The following is a 15,988-nucleotide window of genomic DNA, read 5'->3' as shown; positions in this document are numbered from 1 at the left end:
TGGCCACACTGAAGCATGTCCATCTAGCAATAATGAAAAACAAATTACTTAGGTGCATCTGTGTCTAGAGGTTGCACTAAAACTACCTACTTCAATTAGCCAATGATAAAAGGAAAACATGCTTATGAAACAAAAAATAATCAGGATGAATGGAGAAAATGTCAACGTTATTATTCTCCACTTGTAGTTATGCCTGAAGCAAAACTGTGAACATATTCTGATATTCACTTTGTTTGGACAATGGGTAAAGGCTTATAGGATGAAATTGAAAAACAATACGATGAGAAACAATCACCAATTATGGAAGCTACACAGAATGACCAAATTGCCCCAAGGCGATAGGGTGAGAAAGGACTCTTTTGCTCATCTTCTTGACAATGGCTTGACAGGTGAAGATAACAATGTTCCATATGAACATGATTCTAACGTATCAAATGTTCAAGGAATGTTCAAGGAAGTTGTGTAACATCCTAATGGATATATTTGTACTTTTTGGTTCCTAGCGAACCTCTTCACAGTTATCTCGAAACAAGGTTCTTGGCTACAAAGTGCATGTTGTGCCTGGCTGTGACGCACAATGTGCATACGCCTCTAAAACACTTCCAATTATATGTATGCTTTGCAAAAGCATTCTGGTAATTTGCTAGAAATAAATTTATTTTTTGGTTTTATTTTGCAGGGAGAATATTATTTAGATAGTGAGATAGAAGATCCATGTAAGGGGTAAAGACTCTGTACTTTACAGGTGATCACCTCATCCTAGATACAACCCTGTAATGATAGTGCAATCTCTTCCATGACTTAACAAGCCGTGATAACTGTATCAAAATTTAACTGGTCTATCTATATGCAACTGCACTTCTGTGTCATACTGAGAGTAATGGGATCAAGAGAGCTTTATTCTGAAACAGATATTCAAAAGAGATGCTCCCCATCATTACAAATTTTACATTTTTGACTTAACATAAAACTTACATTTCTTATAGTCTGGAAACCATCCTGATACATGCACGGCTGGCGTGCAAATATCATTAAATGCACGAGCATGTTTTGCATTATGTATTGAATATCTGTTTTTTGACATGTCTAGTCAGTCAGTAAGAAAATACCGACTTACATTGATTACATGTGTTACTAATTGCACATTACTACTACTAGTTCAAAGCAATAATGTGAAATTAATAGCTTTTCACAGCATCTTAAATTACTAAAGGACATGCTGTTGTCTTTGAGTTCACTGAAAGAGCCCAGACAATAATTATAAAAATGTAAAAAGTACTTCACATCAAGTCAAATATAAAAGCAGTTGAATCTTACACTGGGGCATGAAGTTCAGATCTCTTGGTGCTACAACTATAGAATAAAATTCATGTGTGCTGGCTATAGGCATGGTAAAGGTGGGACATTTGGGAATCACTTTCCTGAAAAAGGCATGATAAAGGTGGGACATATGAGAATCACTTTCCTGGAAAACTGGTGTTTGGAAGGAAATTTAGACTTGAAATTACGGATAAACATGACAAATTGAAAGGAAGTTCTATGTCTACAATTCAATTCATATAAGTATAATCCATAACTTTCTTTGTTCATAATTATTCATCCTTGTTTTGGTCTTTAAAAATTAGGTTTTGCAATATTCTTCCTCATGTCTGTGTTATATCAATTCATCTTGAACAGTACAACTAACTCTTTGATAAGTGAGGGACTTTGAACCTATAACTTTGATGAATGCTGATGTAACTGGCTTTGATATTTTCTGTCCTCTGGCGAGTATCTCTAATATACATTCGCACACAAAATTAATACGATAAAATCTTGCCCAATTTCATGCGTCATTCTCTACCTTTGACTGATGTTTGACTCTCCGGTAAGTTCAAAACATCAAATGCAGAAATTATAAAATGTCACAGTGCATACCAATTGCTGAATTTTATTCAATTAACTGTTACACTTTGAAATTTGGGTAGCTTGGGAGTATTTTGTGTAATATCCCCTGGCAGTATCATCAATCATCGGCTAAAATGCCGGTCCCTCATGAAAATTCATATCCAGCCCCCTTTCAAATATTTGGAAAGATCAGATTATTTAATTAGTATTGCACCATACAATTACTGCTATTACCGCTGAGGCACAACGCTACAATATCAACAATACAGAATAATATAGGAACATTAAATTGGGTGGCAGAATCAAATATTTACCTTCAAGCTTCGTCTGTCGAGCAAATCTTTCAAGACTATCGAATCATTTTTAAATGCTACAAACTTTTCTTCAGTTTATTAACATAATTGATGGGAATGGGTAGAAATGAAATTGTTGTCTCACAGATTACACAGCTTTTTGTTAAACATTAAAATATAATTACCGAACATTAAAATGCACTTCATGGAATAGGAAGAAATTAAATTGTTGTCTCACAGATTACACAGCTTTTTGGCGAACATTAAAATATATTTACCGAACATTAAAATGCACTAACCAAGCATTTTAATGCAATTAAATGGCTACATAGTTTACAATTCACTCTAGTCTGGCATTAAGTATCCTTCACATGAAAACTGAACTTACCATTATTGTCCTTTTCTTTCCGATCTTTCTCAACCTTTTCCCTCTCTTGTTTCTCTAGTTCTCTTTTCACCCTGTTCTTCTTAACTATGTGGACCCGGTCACGGATACTCTTGGAAACAGTCTTGTGATCTTCTTCGTTGATGAGAGATGACCTCACCTAGTTAACAGAAAAGCAAAGAAAGAAATAGTTTGTTCAAACAAGTGTTATGATGGAATTACACACATAAAAACTAGTGCAAGAGCATGATTATAAACAAAAAAGAAAGATTATATTGATTCAATTCTCTGTCATATATCACAGCAACTTTAGACATATAGATTTACAGTAGTTGTAGAAACAATTCAATTTCCTTTTCCTAGAAAATGTTAATGCTAAACTCAGCGTACGTACATGTGATGCAACCTATACTTGAAAGTCATCCAATTTATTGATGTCATCAGATTAATAATTCGGTATTAGTTTCAAAAGTTGGACCAACCTCAGTCTACATTCATAATTTGTGAGATGAATAACAGGTTGTTTCTATAAAAATCAAATTATTTGGATGACATTCCCTTCTTATGCAATAGCAGGTAACGAAGTGGAACAAGACTGAAAAGGATATTCATTATAGTGTTTTATTCAACAGAGCAGAAAATTGTTTCAAGTTCCTTAAATGGCATTGAAAATTTCACTCCTACACATTAAGTATACATCAAGCTGATTGAAGATATCTAACAGTGTTATATTCTACTGCTTAAATTTCTTCATAATTTCTTCTGGATAAATTGTATTTTCTTAGAAACTCATACCTATACAATGAGATTTTACAGTAATTGAAACCAACGCAATATTTGATTTTCTTCCAAACTCAATTGATCAAGTAGCGCCATTTCCATGTATCCTATTACAAAGCACACAATGCCTAGCAGATAAAGAGCCTAATTGGGATGTTTTCTGAAGTTACATTAATGCAGCCAATATGTCCAACCTCAAACGATAGCTATTTGCTGATTGGAAAATGTGAAAATTTCCCTTTGACATCCAACGTGTAATAAAAAAAGTGCTGCCTAGACACACTTATCACATCGGACACTTGAGAATTTTGCCTTTGGGAATGACGAGGAACACGCGGTGCTTCCTTACACATATGAAAATGCAAGTAGACCTTGCTCGGTCATTCTCCGCTTAGATATGGGGAAGAATGATGACAAGGGAATGTGGTTTTTTGTTTCCATTCTACTGAATGAGAAACCTTTCACATTAATGTGCAAGTTTCTTTCTTTTAGCTCTTTTATGTGTTATTATTTCTTAATTTCATTACACTAGCAAAACATGCAGCAGATTCTCAGCAACTACATCACATTATTATTAGATTCGACACAAATTCCCCTACACTATCCTTAATATTCCCTGCAGGTTACATTGCCCTCAAGAGCCCCTTCACAAAAATGCTAATAAGCATTGGTGTAGAATCTACTAGTCTGAGTCAGTTCTTGTGTGAGGCACATGAACAAAAAAAAAGCAGTAGCAAGCTTTAATACATACATGCAGCTTTCATTTTCATTCTTATTACTCTACAAAGCTGCAAAAATGAACAGCTATAATGTGTCAAGATCTAGAACATGTGTCATTCTTGCCCCTAATATGTCAGTTATGACAGTAGTGAAAGGTTAGAATAACTATGAGTATAATGTAGTGAGTAGATGGTTTGCACCAGTTCCACCTACTTCCTGCATTTCTTCCTGCATTTTAGTTCAGGTTTCATTCATTAGATCCTTTTCTGTTTCAGTGTGATAACATTTATACAAAGGCAATGATATTGTGCTGTAGAAATGCTAGCATCGACAACTGTATTCTTTTGGATATATTTTAAAGGGAAACAAGTATTGATAGAACTGACACAAGAAATGTCAACAACCGTTTAAACCAATAAGCACATCCTTGATATTGGCAACAAACAACTCATATTACATCCATACTAAGTATCTGTTTTGTCCTTGGATACCTTGCAGACATCTGAACTCTCGAGAATTAACCAGCTATCATTATTTTAAAAGTCATTTAAAGACATAATGTGTGATTTGCTTCACAGCGACACCCTCAATTTTACTCGGATTTCTACTTTTTGCACAATTACATGTATAATGCCCAGTGGTGTACTAAAATACCATGTAAAAGACTAAGCCTGAAGTGCTTTAATAACAGTAAAATTTAACTTTTATATTTATAAAACCGGTCGACCGGTTTTATTCAGAGTTCATCGATCGACTGCTTGCTAACATCTCCCGTGCATGTCAGCTTATGTGTACACACATCGAGCGCCATGCTCTGTGTAGTATTACATGTTCCGATCGGCGAGCGTAGTACACGCATTGTAGGCGCTGGAATGAAATCACAATTTTCTTCGCTATACCTCATTTGTTTGGTTCGAAATTAAAAGGGGATAATGTGATCAGTGAAAACAAACATTTAAATAGGAATCTACTCTTTATGCAAATCACACATTATTGCTTTAATGCCTGTATCCTAAAACTGAGAAAGTTCATGCATTTTATTTAGATGTTGAATATTTGTTTCGGTTGTAACATTTACACAAAAGAAGGGATCCTACACTGCAGACTCCTGCATTGCATCATAGTAACATTACCATACTACCAAAGTGGGAATTTCCCTTCTCACAAACCAAGGGTCTCTACCGGTTACTATAACACTTGCCTCCCTGTACAATGCACTAGATCGGCCTATTTATATTTTGTTTATAAAATCCCCATTAAACAGGAATTTCCCTATCCATGTATCAAAGTCTATGAAATGTTGTTTTATGGTAACCATAATATTAGAACTAAACAGGAATTTCCCTATTCATTCATGTAACAAAGTCCCCAAAGGTTGTTTAACGGTAACCATAATAATTATTATTATTAGACTGTCTACCACATACAGAGAAGCACCTATTCATGTTTAATATCGAAACATTGGTATTAATTACTCCTACCTTTAGACAGCAGAGTACAGTGACATGCAGATGCACAATTATTGCCTGTTAATTATTTGACATTGTTTTGAATAATTACCATCTGTGTATCACCTATCGGTTAATCAATGCGGTTAAATTGATCATGAGCTTTGTTTTCAATTTTCTATTTCTCTGCAGCCAGTCATTAAACATATATGCATTATAAATTTCCCTTGTTTTGTAAAACATGAAATCCACAAATGTACTATAAGAGTAAAATATTTTGTTTATGGTTGCCATTGACCACTAAAAAAAATAATATCACCTTATTCACGACCCATTGCTAGTTTGTGCTGTGGTTATATACAAATATTTGTAATAGTATTGTTTTTTCAAACTAAACTAATTCCAAAAATTGCTTGTTTTCTTGTTAGAATTATATGAAGCAATTTATTTCCCCCCCCCAAACAAAAACCCACACATGCAGACCTGTCTCATCACCTACTATATATATCATCAGCTGTTTATTTCATGCAAATACTGTTCACTTTCTTGTATTACCACTGAAATACATGTTTATTTTAAGTAAAACTATGACCAAAATATACATATTTGGAATCAAACTGGCACTGAATAACGCTGTCAGGGAAAATAATGAACAACTGGCGCCATGGCTAGTGATTAATATATGAAAGGAGATAATATTTACAAGGATAAAATTTCACATTACTAATAGCAGCACCAGTTGATTTTTCCAAAGGATGTTTTTCATAAAAATATTGATCAGATAATCATCAACATGCTTAAATTCAGTTGATGTAAGGTAGCATGAAGTAAACCATATTTGGGGTGGGGTATTTGTTGCAGCTATGAAAAATAATGTAACATGTATCATACTTTCCACAGGACTAAAACTGCACTATGATTTAGCAACATTGTAAATGCTTCATTTATGTATGAATTTGTTTGCTACTGTGTATTACAATAATTGTGAATTATAAACATTGGGAAGTGGAACTGTAGGCCATATATTCTGTAATTTGACTTTTAGGGCTATTCTCAGCAAACTTTATCATTCACATGATCATAATCATTCACATGATCAAAATGACTGTATTAGATACTTAGCAGAAGGGTCAAAAATCTGTGGAACATATTATTAATATGCAAGGGCCAAGGACATCCATATCAAAATACCTAATTCATTATGCGAATTGCAAATATTACAGTCTGAACATTTAGACAAATTACCATTTTAACAGAAAGTGCTTTTGCATTAAACTGATGGGACACTGCAAAGACAGATATCATGATTATACATTTATATTTCATCTTGACATGACACTTTTGAATCCCAACAATTTCAGCACTCAAACAAACTGCCTCTTGTCATTTCAATGTTATTTACCTGGTCCAGCATTCATAGAAGATCTGAGTAAGAGACTTTATATTCTTTTATATCTCTGTGTGCAACTGAGACAAAAGACTATATGGTCAAAATGAATCCCTAACATCTGCTGAATATAGTTATTTGTTTTGTTCAAATCATATTTGTCTCTTTCAGTGCGGATGCACACAATTTATTCTGTTCATAAAAAATTCAGCACAGGATCTGCATGATGTAACAAAGCTGGCAAAATATAAAGGGGACTTCAACAACAAAAATTAGGACAAAAATTGTGAAGCATTTTAGCATAATATTCTACATAAAATCATGTCTACATGAATTGTAAAATTAAAAGAATATATTTTTCTGTTTTGGTAAATATATCATGTAATTGAAAATAACTCAAAAATAATAATTGATGAACACATGAATGTGTAACGTTGCAAGAATTTTTAGGCGGGTCTTATGGGAAGAACTAAATGGAAGGAAGGACATCTGCTGAAACAAAATTTGGTGGGGCAGGGGTTAATTAATTTCAACAATCAATTGAAATAGTGGTTTAGCCCATTTTTATATGGATGAATCACATAGTGCTCTTACTGCTATACTTGAAATGGTTCGTAAATGTATCCCTGAAGTGATTAGTAAATTGAAACATATCATATACAACATACAAAGTTCATCCACAGTTCCCGAGACCTGCAAGTAGTTCAACAGAGAATATTTTCAATTCCTCTTGTTCATATTTCTCAATCTAGGACTGGTCTCAATCATGATTGTCTTATCCATTGAAGTACCTGGGTTACTTCTGTTGAATCTTAATTCCAATATAACTGAAAGGTTTGTGCTATTTCTTTTAGAACAGTGATAAATGTTTTTTAGAAGGGATATAAATTTATTTTCTCTCAGCCAGCAAGCCTGCCAGCCAATCTAGTCTATCAGTCATCATGATTAAAACAAGGGCAAAGTCTAGGCCTAGAAGTAACCTCAACATTCCTACCTGATCTATTATCTACCATGTCCCTCCAACATGTAAACTTTAATCATACATCTATGAGGAAACATATCCACCAAAAATAAATTGCTGATTACAACCTTGACTTATGGATTTGGTAGGATAGATGAGCATCAACCTCTTGATATAAACAAGCCTTTTTGTAAACCATCTCAGCCTTTTACTATTTCAACATAATTGCATGCCAGAGAAGCATGTGCCACATATCTACAAAATACATACTGCAAATTTGTTGTGGGTCATCCTTTTGATTGACATTGTGGATTATGCTCTAAAACTAAAACCGTTTTCATTATCAACATACTTATGTTGTCTACATAATCATTTGGAGGTCATCTGTTGGTTAATGTTCCGTATCTGCTCCAATACAAACAATTATTTCCTGATATTACCACCATTTTGACTGTTTTACTGATATATATCACACAATTACTGCCTTTGTAAATGAATGAGCCAAGTTCATGGTGAAGTTGAATTGGCATCTTGTCATGGCCAATACAATGCAATTTCTTGTTTCCTGTTATATTTCTGGGGGAATGAGATGACTATTTCATTATTATTTTTAAACAAGATTCATTATCAAATCATCGCCTGGATTCGTGCATATATTTTATGTCTAAAGTGTTCGCCAAGATTATACACAATTTGGTTGTTTATTGCAAATTCCTGGCATGCTAGAAACATAAATTAAAATGTCAGTGTATTATCATCTTCCTAGGTTTTCTCAAATTTTTAGATTTTAAGTAATATTCTCAACAAAATGATGAAGTGTAGAAGGTAAAGTGGCACATTACTATTTTCACATAGAGGTCAAAATATTAAAAACAAAATTATGTAAAATAATGACATGTATTGGCACAAAAGTTCATGGTTACAGGAAAGAAAGATTCAGTTGTCCATGGCCTTAATCATTGTTGTTAAAGCACCCATAACAGGTCAATGCCTGGATTACTCAAACATTTTACATGGAATCACATTCCAAAAATAAATGAAACATCCATCAACAGTTGCTCTCTCTAAGGAATATCGAGGTTTAAATAGATTTTCACGTGATGTTTTTTCGCTGAAATCAAAAAATAAACATATTCATCACTGAACACGCAACCTGCACAAAATGGTTAAATTTAACTTAAGGGATCTAAAATGAGCGTTTATTGCTTTTCGACAGTATTTTTGTGGGACATGAGAGCACCTCAGACCTATCGAATTGCATTCTGAATACTGAAGCATGTCTTTCTGATATCAAATAATTTTAATTTTTGAAAATCATAATATAATACAAATTTTATGACAAATTATAAAAATTTGATATTTTTCAAATTTTGATATATAACAGTCCTCGAAGTAAATTATATAAATCTAATGATATATCCTTAAAGTGTATGTAGCAGGAGGAAAAGCCGACGGTCAATTGAAAATTTTGACCTTTCATATTGAAGATATGGATTTTTTCCCAAAAAGACCTAATTTTTTTTGGTGTTTTGGGAAAAAAATCCATATCTTCTATACTGAAAGGTCAAAATTTTCAATTGATCGTCGGCTTTTTATCCTACCTACATACACTTTAAGTATAAATCATCAGATTTATAAAGTTTACTTCTAGTATGGTCGTTGAAGAGGAAAAACAGTGGCTACCCGGAAAAAAATGGTAAAAAGCTGATTTTTGCACCAGACAAGCAGAATATATCATAGAACATCATATCCAAAATCCGAAAAAATCCTCTTTGGGGAATTCGTTTTATCCAAGATGGCCGCCAAAATGGCCGCCACAACATATAATTAGCTGTATCTTAGCTTCTAAAGCAGATATGATAATGATTTTAGTGTCTTTGAATAGGTTTAAGAGGTCAGAGAATTCAATTTTGTACAAATCTAACACACTGATATCTTCAATCACACTGAAATCAAAGATGGCCGCCAAAATGGCCGCCACAACATATAATTAGCTGTATCTTAGCTTCTAAAGCAGATATGATGATGATTTTAGTGTCTTTGAATAGGTTTAAGAGGTCAGAGAATTCACATTTGTACACATCTAACACACTAATGTCTTCAATTACACTGAAATCCAAGATGGCCGCCAAAATGGCCACCACCACATATGATTAGATATATCTCCGCTTCTGAAGCAGATATGATGATGATTTGAGTGTCCTTGAATATATTTCAGAGGTCAAAGAATTCAAATTTGTACGTATCTAAAACACTGAAGTCTTCATTCACAGTGGAATCCAAGATGGCCGCCACCACCACGTGTTATGTTTAGGTATATTTTGGCTTATGAAGCAGATATGATTAGTGTCTTTGAATATGTTTTAGGAGTCAATTTTGTATTTATCTTCATAAGTATATGTCTTTACTGACACTGCAATCCAACATTGCCCTCAATATTGCTAAAATCAAACATGATTAGCTAAATATCTCAGCTTCTGAAGCCAATATAATGGTGATTTTAATCTTTGAATAGGTTTTTAAGAGAATGTAGGTTTTAAGGGTCAGAGAATTGTTGCAATTACTTAAAACCCGGGCTTATAACACTGAAGTGCAAGTCGCAATAAAATCCCAAATAGCTGCCACCACATGTGAATATATATATATCTCAGCTTCTGAAGCAAAAGTAGCTGTCTTCGTTCTCATCTACATATATAATCGCCTCAGCGTTTTGGCAATGTTCTCCTGTGTAATCTTCACAAGCTGTGACACATTTAAGTCCATTTTTGCGACATGACCATCTGTTATTTACACAAGAATTCCTGGAGGAAAGTTTACAATTGTATCGTACAAGCTTAAGCAAGCTATGTGGTGCTGCATCTAAATTTGTAAGACTGTTTAAAGAATCTTCTTCTCTGCCACCATATAAGACAACAAATAATCTATAATGTCGCCTCGGGATCGCTCATCTAGGATGATATCTGCTGCAATTCTTTTATCTTCTTCAACAAACTTGTCTTTCCATGTCCAAATGTTGCAGAAGTTGAGTCGCAACCACTCCATGCATGGATAAACAGGAGGTCTTGAACTTTCCAAACCACCAACCCTTTCTTCTCTGAATGGAAGTAGATAAGATATCAGCCATAGTCTGGTCTCAGTGGTACATCAAAAGGACAAGTATATCTGTGTCATCTGCTACTACAGGTACTTCTCTTCCTTGTCTTGCAAATTGAAGGGTACATTCCACTATCAAAGTGTCAGGATCTCCAGTACTATTTTGCACGATCTGACCATTGGTTGCCAAGTATCGACTCAGCAGCGAGATAAACTGACTGTTGTTCTTCTCATTCGAGAGGAAGGTCTGCTGGTTATGATGAGAACCTTCACAGATTCTGTGATCTGAATATGATAAGAACAAATGCCAGTTTATCTCGCTGCTGATTCGATGGATGGTGCACAATAGTACCGGAGATGCTGACACATTGATAGTGGAATGTACCCTTCAAGACTCCTTCAATGTTAAAGACAAGGAAGAGAAGTGCCACTGGGGACCAGAATATAGCTGATATCGGTGGGATGGAAAGTTCAAGACATCGTGTTTATCCATGCATGGAGTGGTTAGACTCCACTTCTGCAACATTTGGACATGGAAAGACAAGTTTGTTGCAGAAGATAAGAAGAATTGCAGCAGATATCATCCTAGATGAGCGATCCTGAGGCGACATTAGAACAGATTGGTACAAATGGCATCAGATTATTTGTTGTCTTATGTGGTGGATGAGAAGAAGATTCTTTAAACGGTCTGCGGTTCACTTAATTCATGGCGATGGTATCATCAAATAAAGCATCACTTGATCCACAAAAGCTTCCACCTAGTTAAAAAGAGCAGCGTATTTTCACAGTCTGAGTGTTCTTTTGCAGGTCATACTTTGGAGAAAGCTCACAAATAATAACTTGGATCCAAATCAATGGGGTTGGAAACTCTCTGACACCGTACTGGCACCGGTCCGTACGGATGTAGACACAGCATCACAAGGCTTGCTTAAGTTTGTGATACAAATGTAAACTATCCTCCAGGATTCCTTGTGGAAATAACGGATGTTCCTGTCGCAAAAAGGGATTTAAATGTGTCACAGCTTGTGGAGATTGCAGAGGAGAAAATTGCCAAAACGCTGAGGCAATTATACTTGCAGATGAAGTCGAAGATAGCTACTTTTGCTTCAGAAACTGAGATATAGAAAATCATGTGGTGGCAGCTGTTTTGGATTCTATTGTTACTGAGCACTTACTTCCGTGTTTTAAGTAATTGCAACATTGAAATCTGCAACCCCTAAAACCTACATTTTCTTAAAAGCCTATTCAAAGATTAAAATCATCATTATATTGGTTTCAGAAGCTGAGATATACAGTTAAGCATGTTTGATTTTAGCCATATTGAGGATCATCTTGGATTACAGTGTGAGTGAAGACTTGACTTAGTACTTTAGATAAATACAAAATTGACTTCAAGGCCACCTAAAACATATTCAAAGACACTAAAATCATTATCATATCTGCTTCATAAGCCAAAATATACCTAAACATAACACGTGGTGGTGGTGGTGGTGGTGGCCATTTTGGCGGCCATATTGGATTCCAGTGTGAATGAAGACTTCAGTGTTTTAGATACGTACAAATTGGAATTCTTTGACCTCTGAAATAAATTCAAGGACACTAAAATCATCATCATATCTGCTTCAGAAGCGGAGATATATCTAATCATATGTGGTGGTGGCGGCCATTTTGGCGGCCATCTTGGATTTCAATGTAATTGAAGACATCAGTGTGTTAGATTTGTACAAATTTGAATTCTCTGACCTCTTAAACCTATTCAAAGACACTAAAATCATCATCATATCTGCTCTAGAAGCTAAGATACAGCTAATTATATGTTGTGGCGGCCATTTTGGTGGCCATCTTGGATTTCAGTGTGATTGAAGACATCAGTGTGTTAGATTTGTACAAATTTGAATTCTCTGACCTCTTAAACCTATTCAAAGACACTAAAATCATCATCATATCTGCTTTAGAAGCTAAGATACAGCTAATTATATGTTGTGGCAGCCATTTTGGCGGCCATCTTGGATAAAACAAATTCCCCAAGGAGGATTTCTTCGGATTTTGGATATGATGTTTTATGATGTATTCTGCTTGTCTGGTGCAAAATTCAGCTTTTTACCAATTTTTTCCGGGTCAAAATGTCCAACGACCATACTATTCAAGTACTGTTAAATATCAAAATATCAATTTTTAATGATTTGCCATAAAATGTGTATTAAATTGCAATTTCAAAAATCAAAATTATTTGATATCAGAATGACATTCTTCAGATTCAGAATGCAATTCGATATGTCTGATGTGCTCTAATGTCCCAAAATAAATACTGTCCAAACGCTCATACCCCAGCCCTTAAGTTCAGAAAAAGCTATTGAATGGTTTATGGAAAAGCATGCGGAATACCATTTTAAATGTTGACATTTATACAGCGCCTCTCACATATATCAAAGCGCTTTTACTTTTATATTGCTATCATTAGAATATGTCAGCTGCCATACAATGCTCAAGGCATTCTCATACCTTTGGCGTTCAATGGCAATATTCCTAACAGTTCCCCATTTCACCCCTAGGTAGAGAGAGGCAAGTGAGATGAAGCACTTTGCCCAAGTACACAACATGATGGCACCTCCGATTGCGAGGTAGAGCACCACCATGCCCATGCCCCCCCCATTTTATGTATCACTAATTCACTATCAAGTGAAACACACAAGTTCATGTTGTTTTCAAATGGAAAATTATACTATTACCAGTACTGTACTATGGGAGCAGTTACATGGATATAAACCCCGAATGTTTAACACCGAATGGATTTGGCTTTTCAGTACTACAGCACATTGAGTGCACAGTATTCATATCAAGATATACCAACATCTCAATGAAGAGATTCTAGCATGTTTTCAGTCGCTGTCACTCACTGAAATAGCCTAATCAAGATCCTGTTTCAAGACTGAAGCATTATAATTTTTACTATTTCTACATCATGCAAAATACAAATTATTCAGATTATGTTACAAGAACTACTATCAGGTCAAAATGACACTGAAAGTTTAGTGCTCAGTTCATATTTCACATTATGATATATAGCTGCATGTATGAATCTGACGTTTGATCTAGCTAAATATTAAGAATTCTGCACATTAACCTCACATGATCAATCTGTATGCCATCTGCCATCTAGTGTAGTAGTGTATCTTTTTACTGAGCAAATCCATCACCATTTTCAACCTCATGTAGCTCTACAGACATAATACCCAATAGCCAACATAATAGTACAATTTGTCTCATTAAAAACTAATTTCATAGCTGACTAATCAATGCTCATACTATACATTACTAATCAGTAACATTTTGATTATTTTGATGTAGTTTATAATTAACATTTGAATATTATAAATTTGGCATGAAATCCACTGAACTACACTAAGTGTTAAATATTCAAAAGCAATGACTCATAGCTACTGTTGCACCCCCTACTCCGCACCACGTACATGTCCACCCTCCCTAATGGTTTGGCCTCTTCTTTTTTTTTTTTTTTTTTACCTGACACTGACACAGCAGATGGAAGTGTCAAGTACATTTTTACTCAAATGTGCTATTTATAACACTGCCTGGTCAATAACATGATCCAGGGCAAATATCTAATGACCAGCACCTTCATTTGACAAAATAGCTCAAGAAATTTGGATGAAATCCAGTATTCTTGAAACATCATGAAGTACAAATCAAAGGGTCAGTGACACAAAGACATAACTCCAATTTGGCCATTTGAGAAAAATTAGTTAAAAGATAATATGGTCGATATTGACTTATGTAGTTAGTCTTTGTATCACTGACCCCTCAAAATATATTTTTCAACCTGTGCTGTGTGCATCAAAACAGTACAGTGAGCTTCATAAGATGGGGTTACATGTTTGTAGGGAAAAGAAAGAAACTAAGAAACTTTTTACAAATCACTGAACCAAATTTGCATAAATTCATTGCAACAAAAAGGCAAGACATATCTGCAGAGGCATGCAGTAAACAAGCCATTGGCTCTAATCAGACCATTAATAGTAAATAATATCATTTCCCATATTTACTAACCTACTGCTACTTGGTTGGTCAGTATTTACATTTCTTATTTTGGAATTCCAATGATTTGGAGGAAAGTAAATTTGTTCTGCTTTGTGAACAGACATAATAAGTGCTTGTCAAAAAGGACATTAGCATATAGAATCTGTCCTTCACTGGAATACATTTATATTGTATAAGATTTGACAAATATCTTAGAATACACTTTTTTATTGTCAAAAAAATCTTATTAGTTACTTCTTCATTAAATTATCTAAATTCCTTCAGCTTCTCAAGAAGCTTTAAAACATTATACAAAGACCCTCCAAGGTTAATATCAGACTGTTAACAATTTCTTGAAAATTTATACTTTTTTGAAAATTTATATGGAGACAGAAAGCTTAAAGTGTAACTTTAGCATTCTCATCAAATGATGCAAGATCTTTCTATCAATATTTTCTCCATTTGTTGGTCGATTTAATGTTAATTCAAATGCAAACTGTGCTCAATATATTTGTACCCAGTCAGTATTCTCATATTTACATGAGGAGTGAAGACAAATTGTGAGCGAACACTTTTTTCATCATGATGAAGACTATATACAACATGAGAATGTTCCATAGCAACCACAGCGAGACACTCTGCACTTCCCGTTCGTTCGTTCAGAGAGGGCATTTCATAATGTGGTAACAAATCCCTCCATCAATAAACCTACCTGCCCTTAAAGTAATGACAATGTATTCCCCTGCAGCTGAATGAAAGATATAGGAAGGGGTCCAGAATAGCAGTAAGAAGCACCATAGCTTAATTATAAGCACAGGTGTATCACAAATCAAAGAATTTCCTAAACTACAATAAAGGAAACATAATTTTGATATTTAAATAAAATTCTATTTCAAAGTGGTTATTGCTTTGTTCATCACTCTTATTTATTTGCTATTGGGTCTGACATTTTCGCATTATGCAAGTGGGTAAGTTAATTAAAAGCCTATTCCACTGAAA

The 15,988-nt window shown here is 34.5% G+C and overlaps 1 protein-coding gene across 1 annotated transcript in view; it reads right to left on the bottom strand.

The window, feature by feature from the left end:
* Nucleotides 1-15,988, bottom strand: part of LOC140147301 (uncharacterized) — a 91,008-nt gene that overhangs the window by 28,480 nt on the left and 46,540 nt on the right. The window contains exon 7 of the mRNA XM_072169080.1: nt 2,569-2,725. Coding sequence (XP_072025181.1) covers nt 2,569-2,725 — 157 coding nt within the window. The remainder of the gene's footprint in view (nt 1-2,568; nt 2,726-15,988) is intronic.

Source organism: Amphiura filiformis, chromosome 3, assembly GCF_039555335.1.
Source record: "Amphiura filiformis chromosome 3, Afil_fr2py, whole genome shotgun sequence".
Classification (NCBI taxonomy): domain Eukaryota; kingdom Metazoa; phylum Echinodermata; class Ophiuroidea; order Amphilepidida; family Amphiuridae; genus Amphiura; species Amphiura filiformis.
Note: the sequence above shows the minus strand (reverse complement) of the source record. Positions and strands in the feature narration are given on the sequence as shown.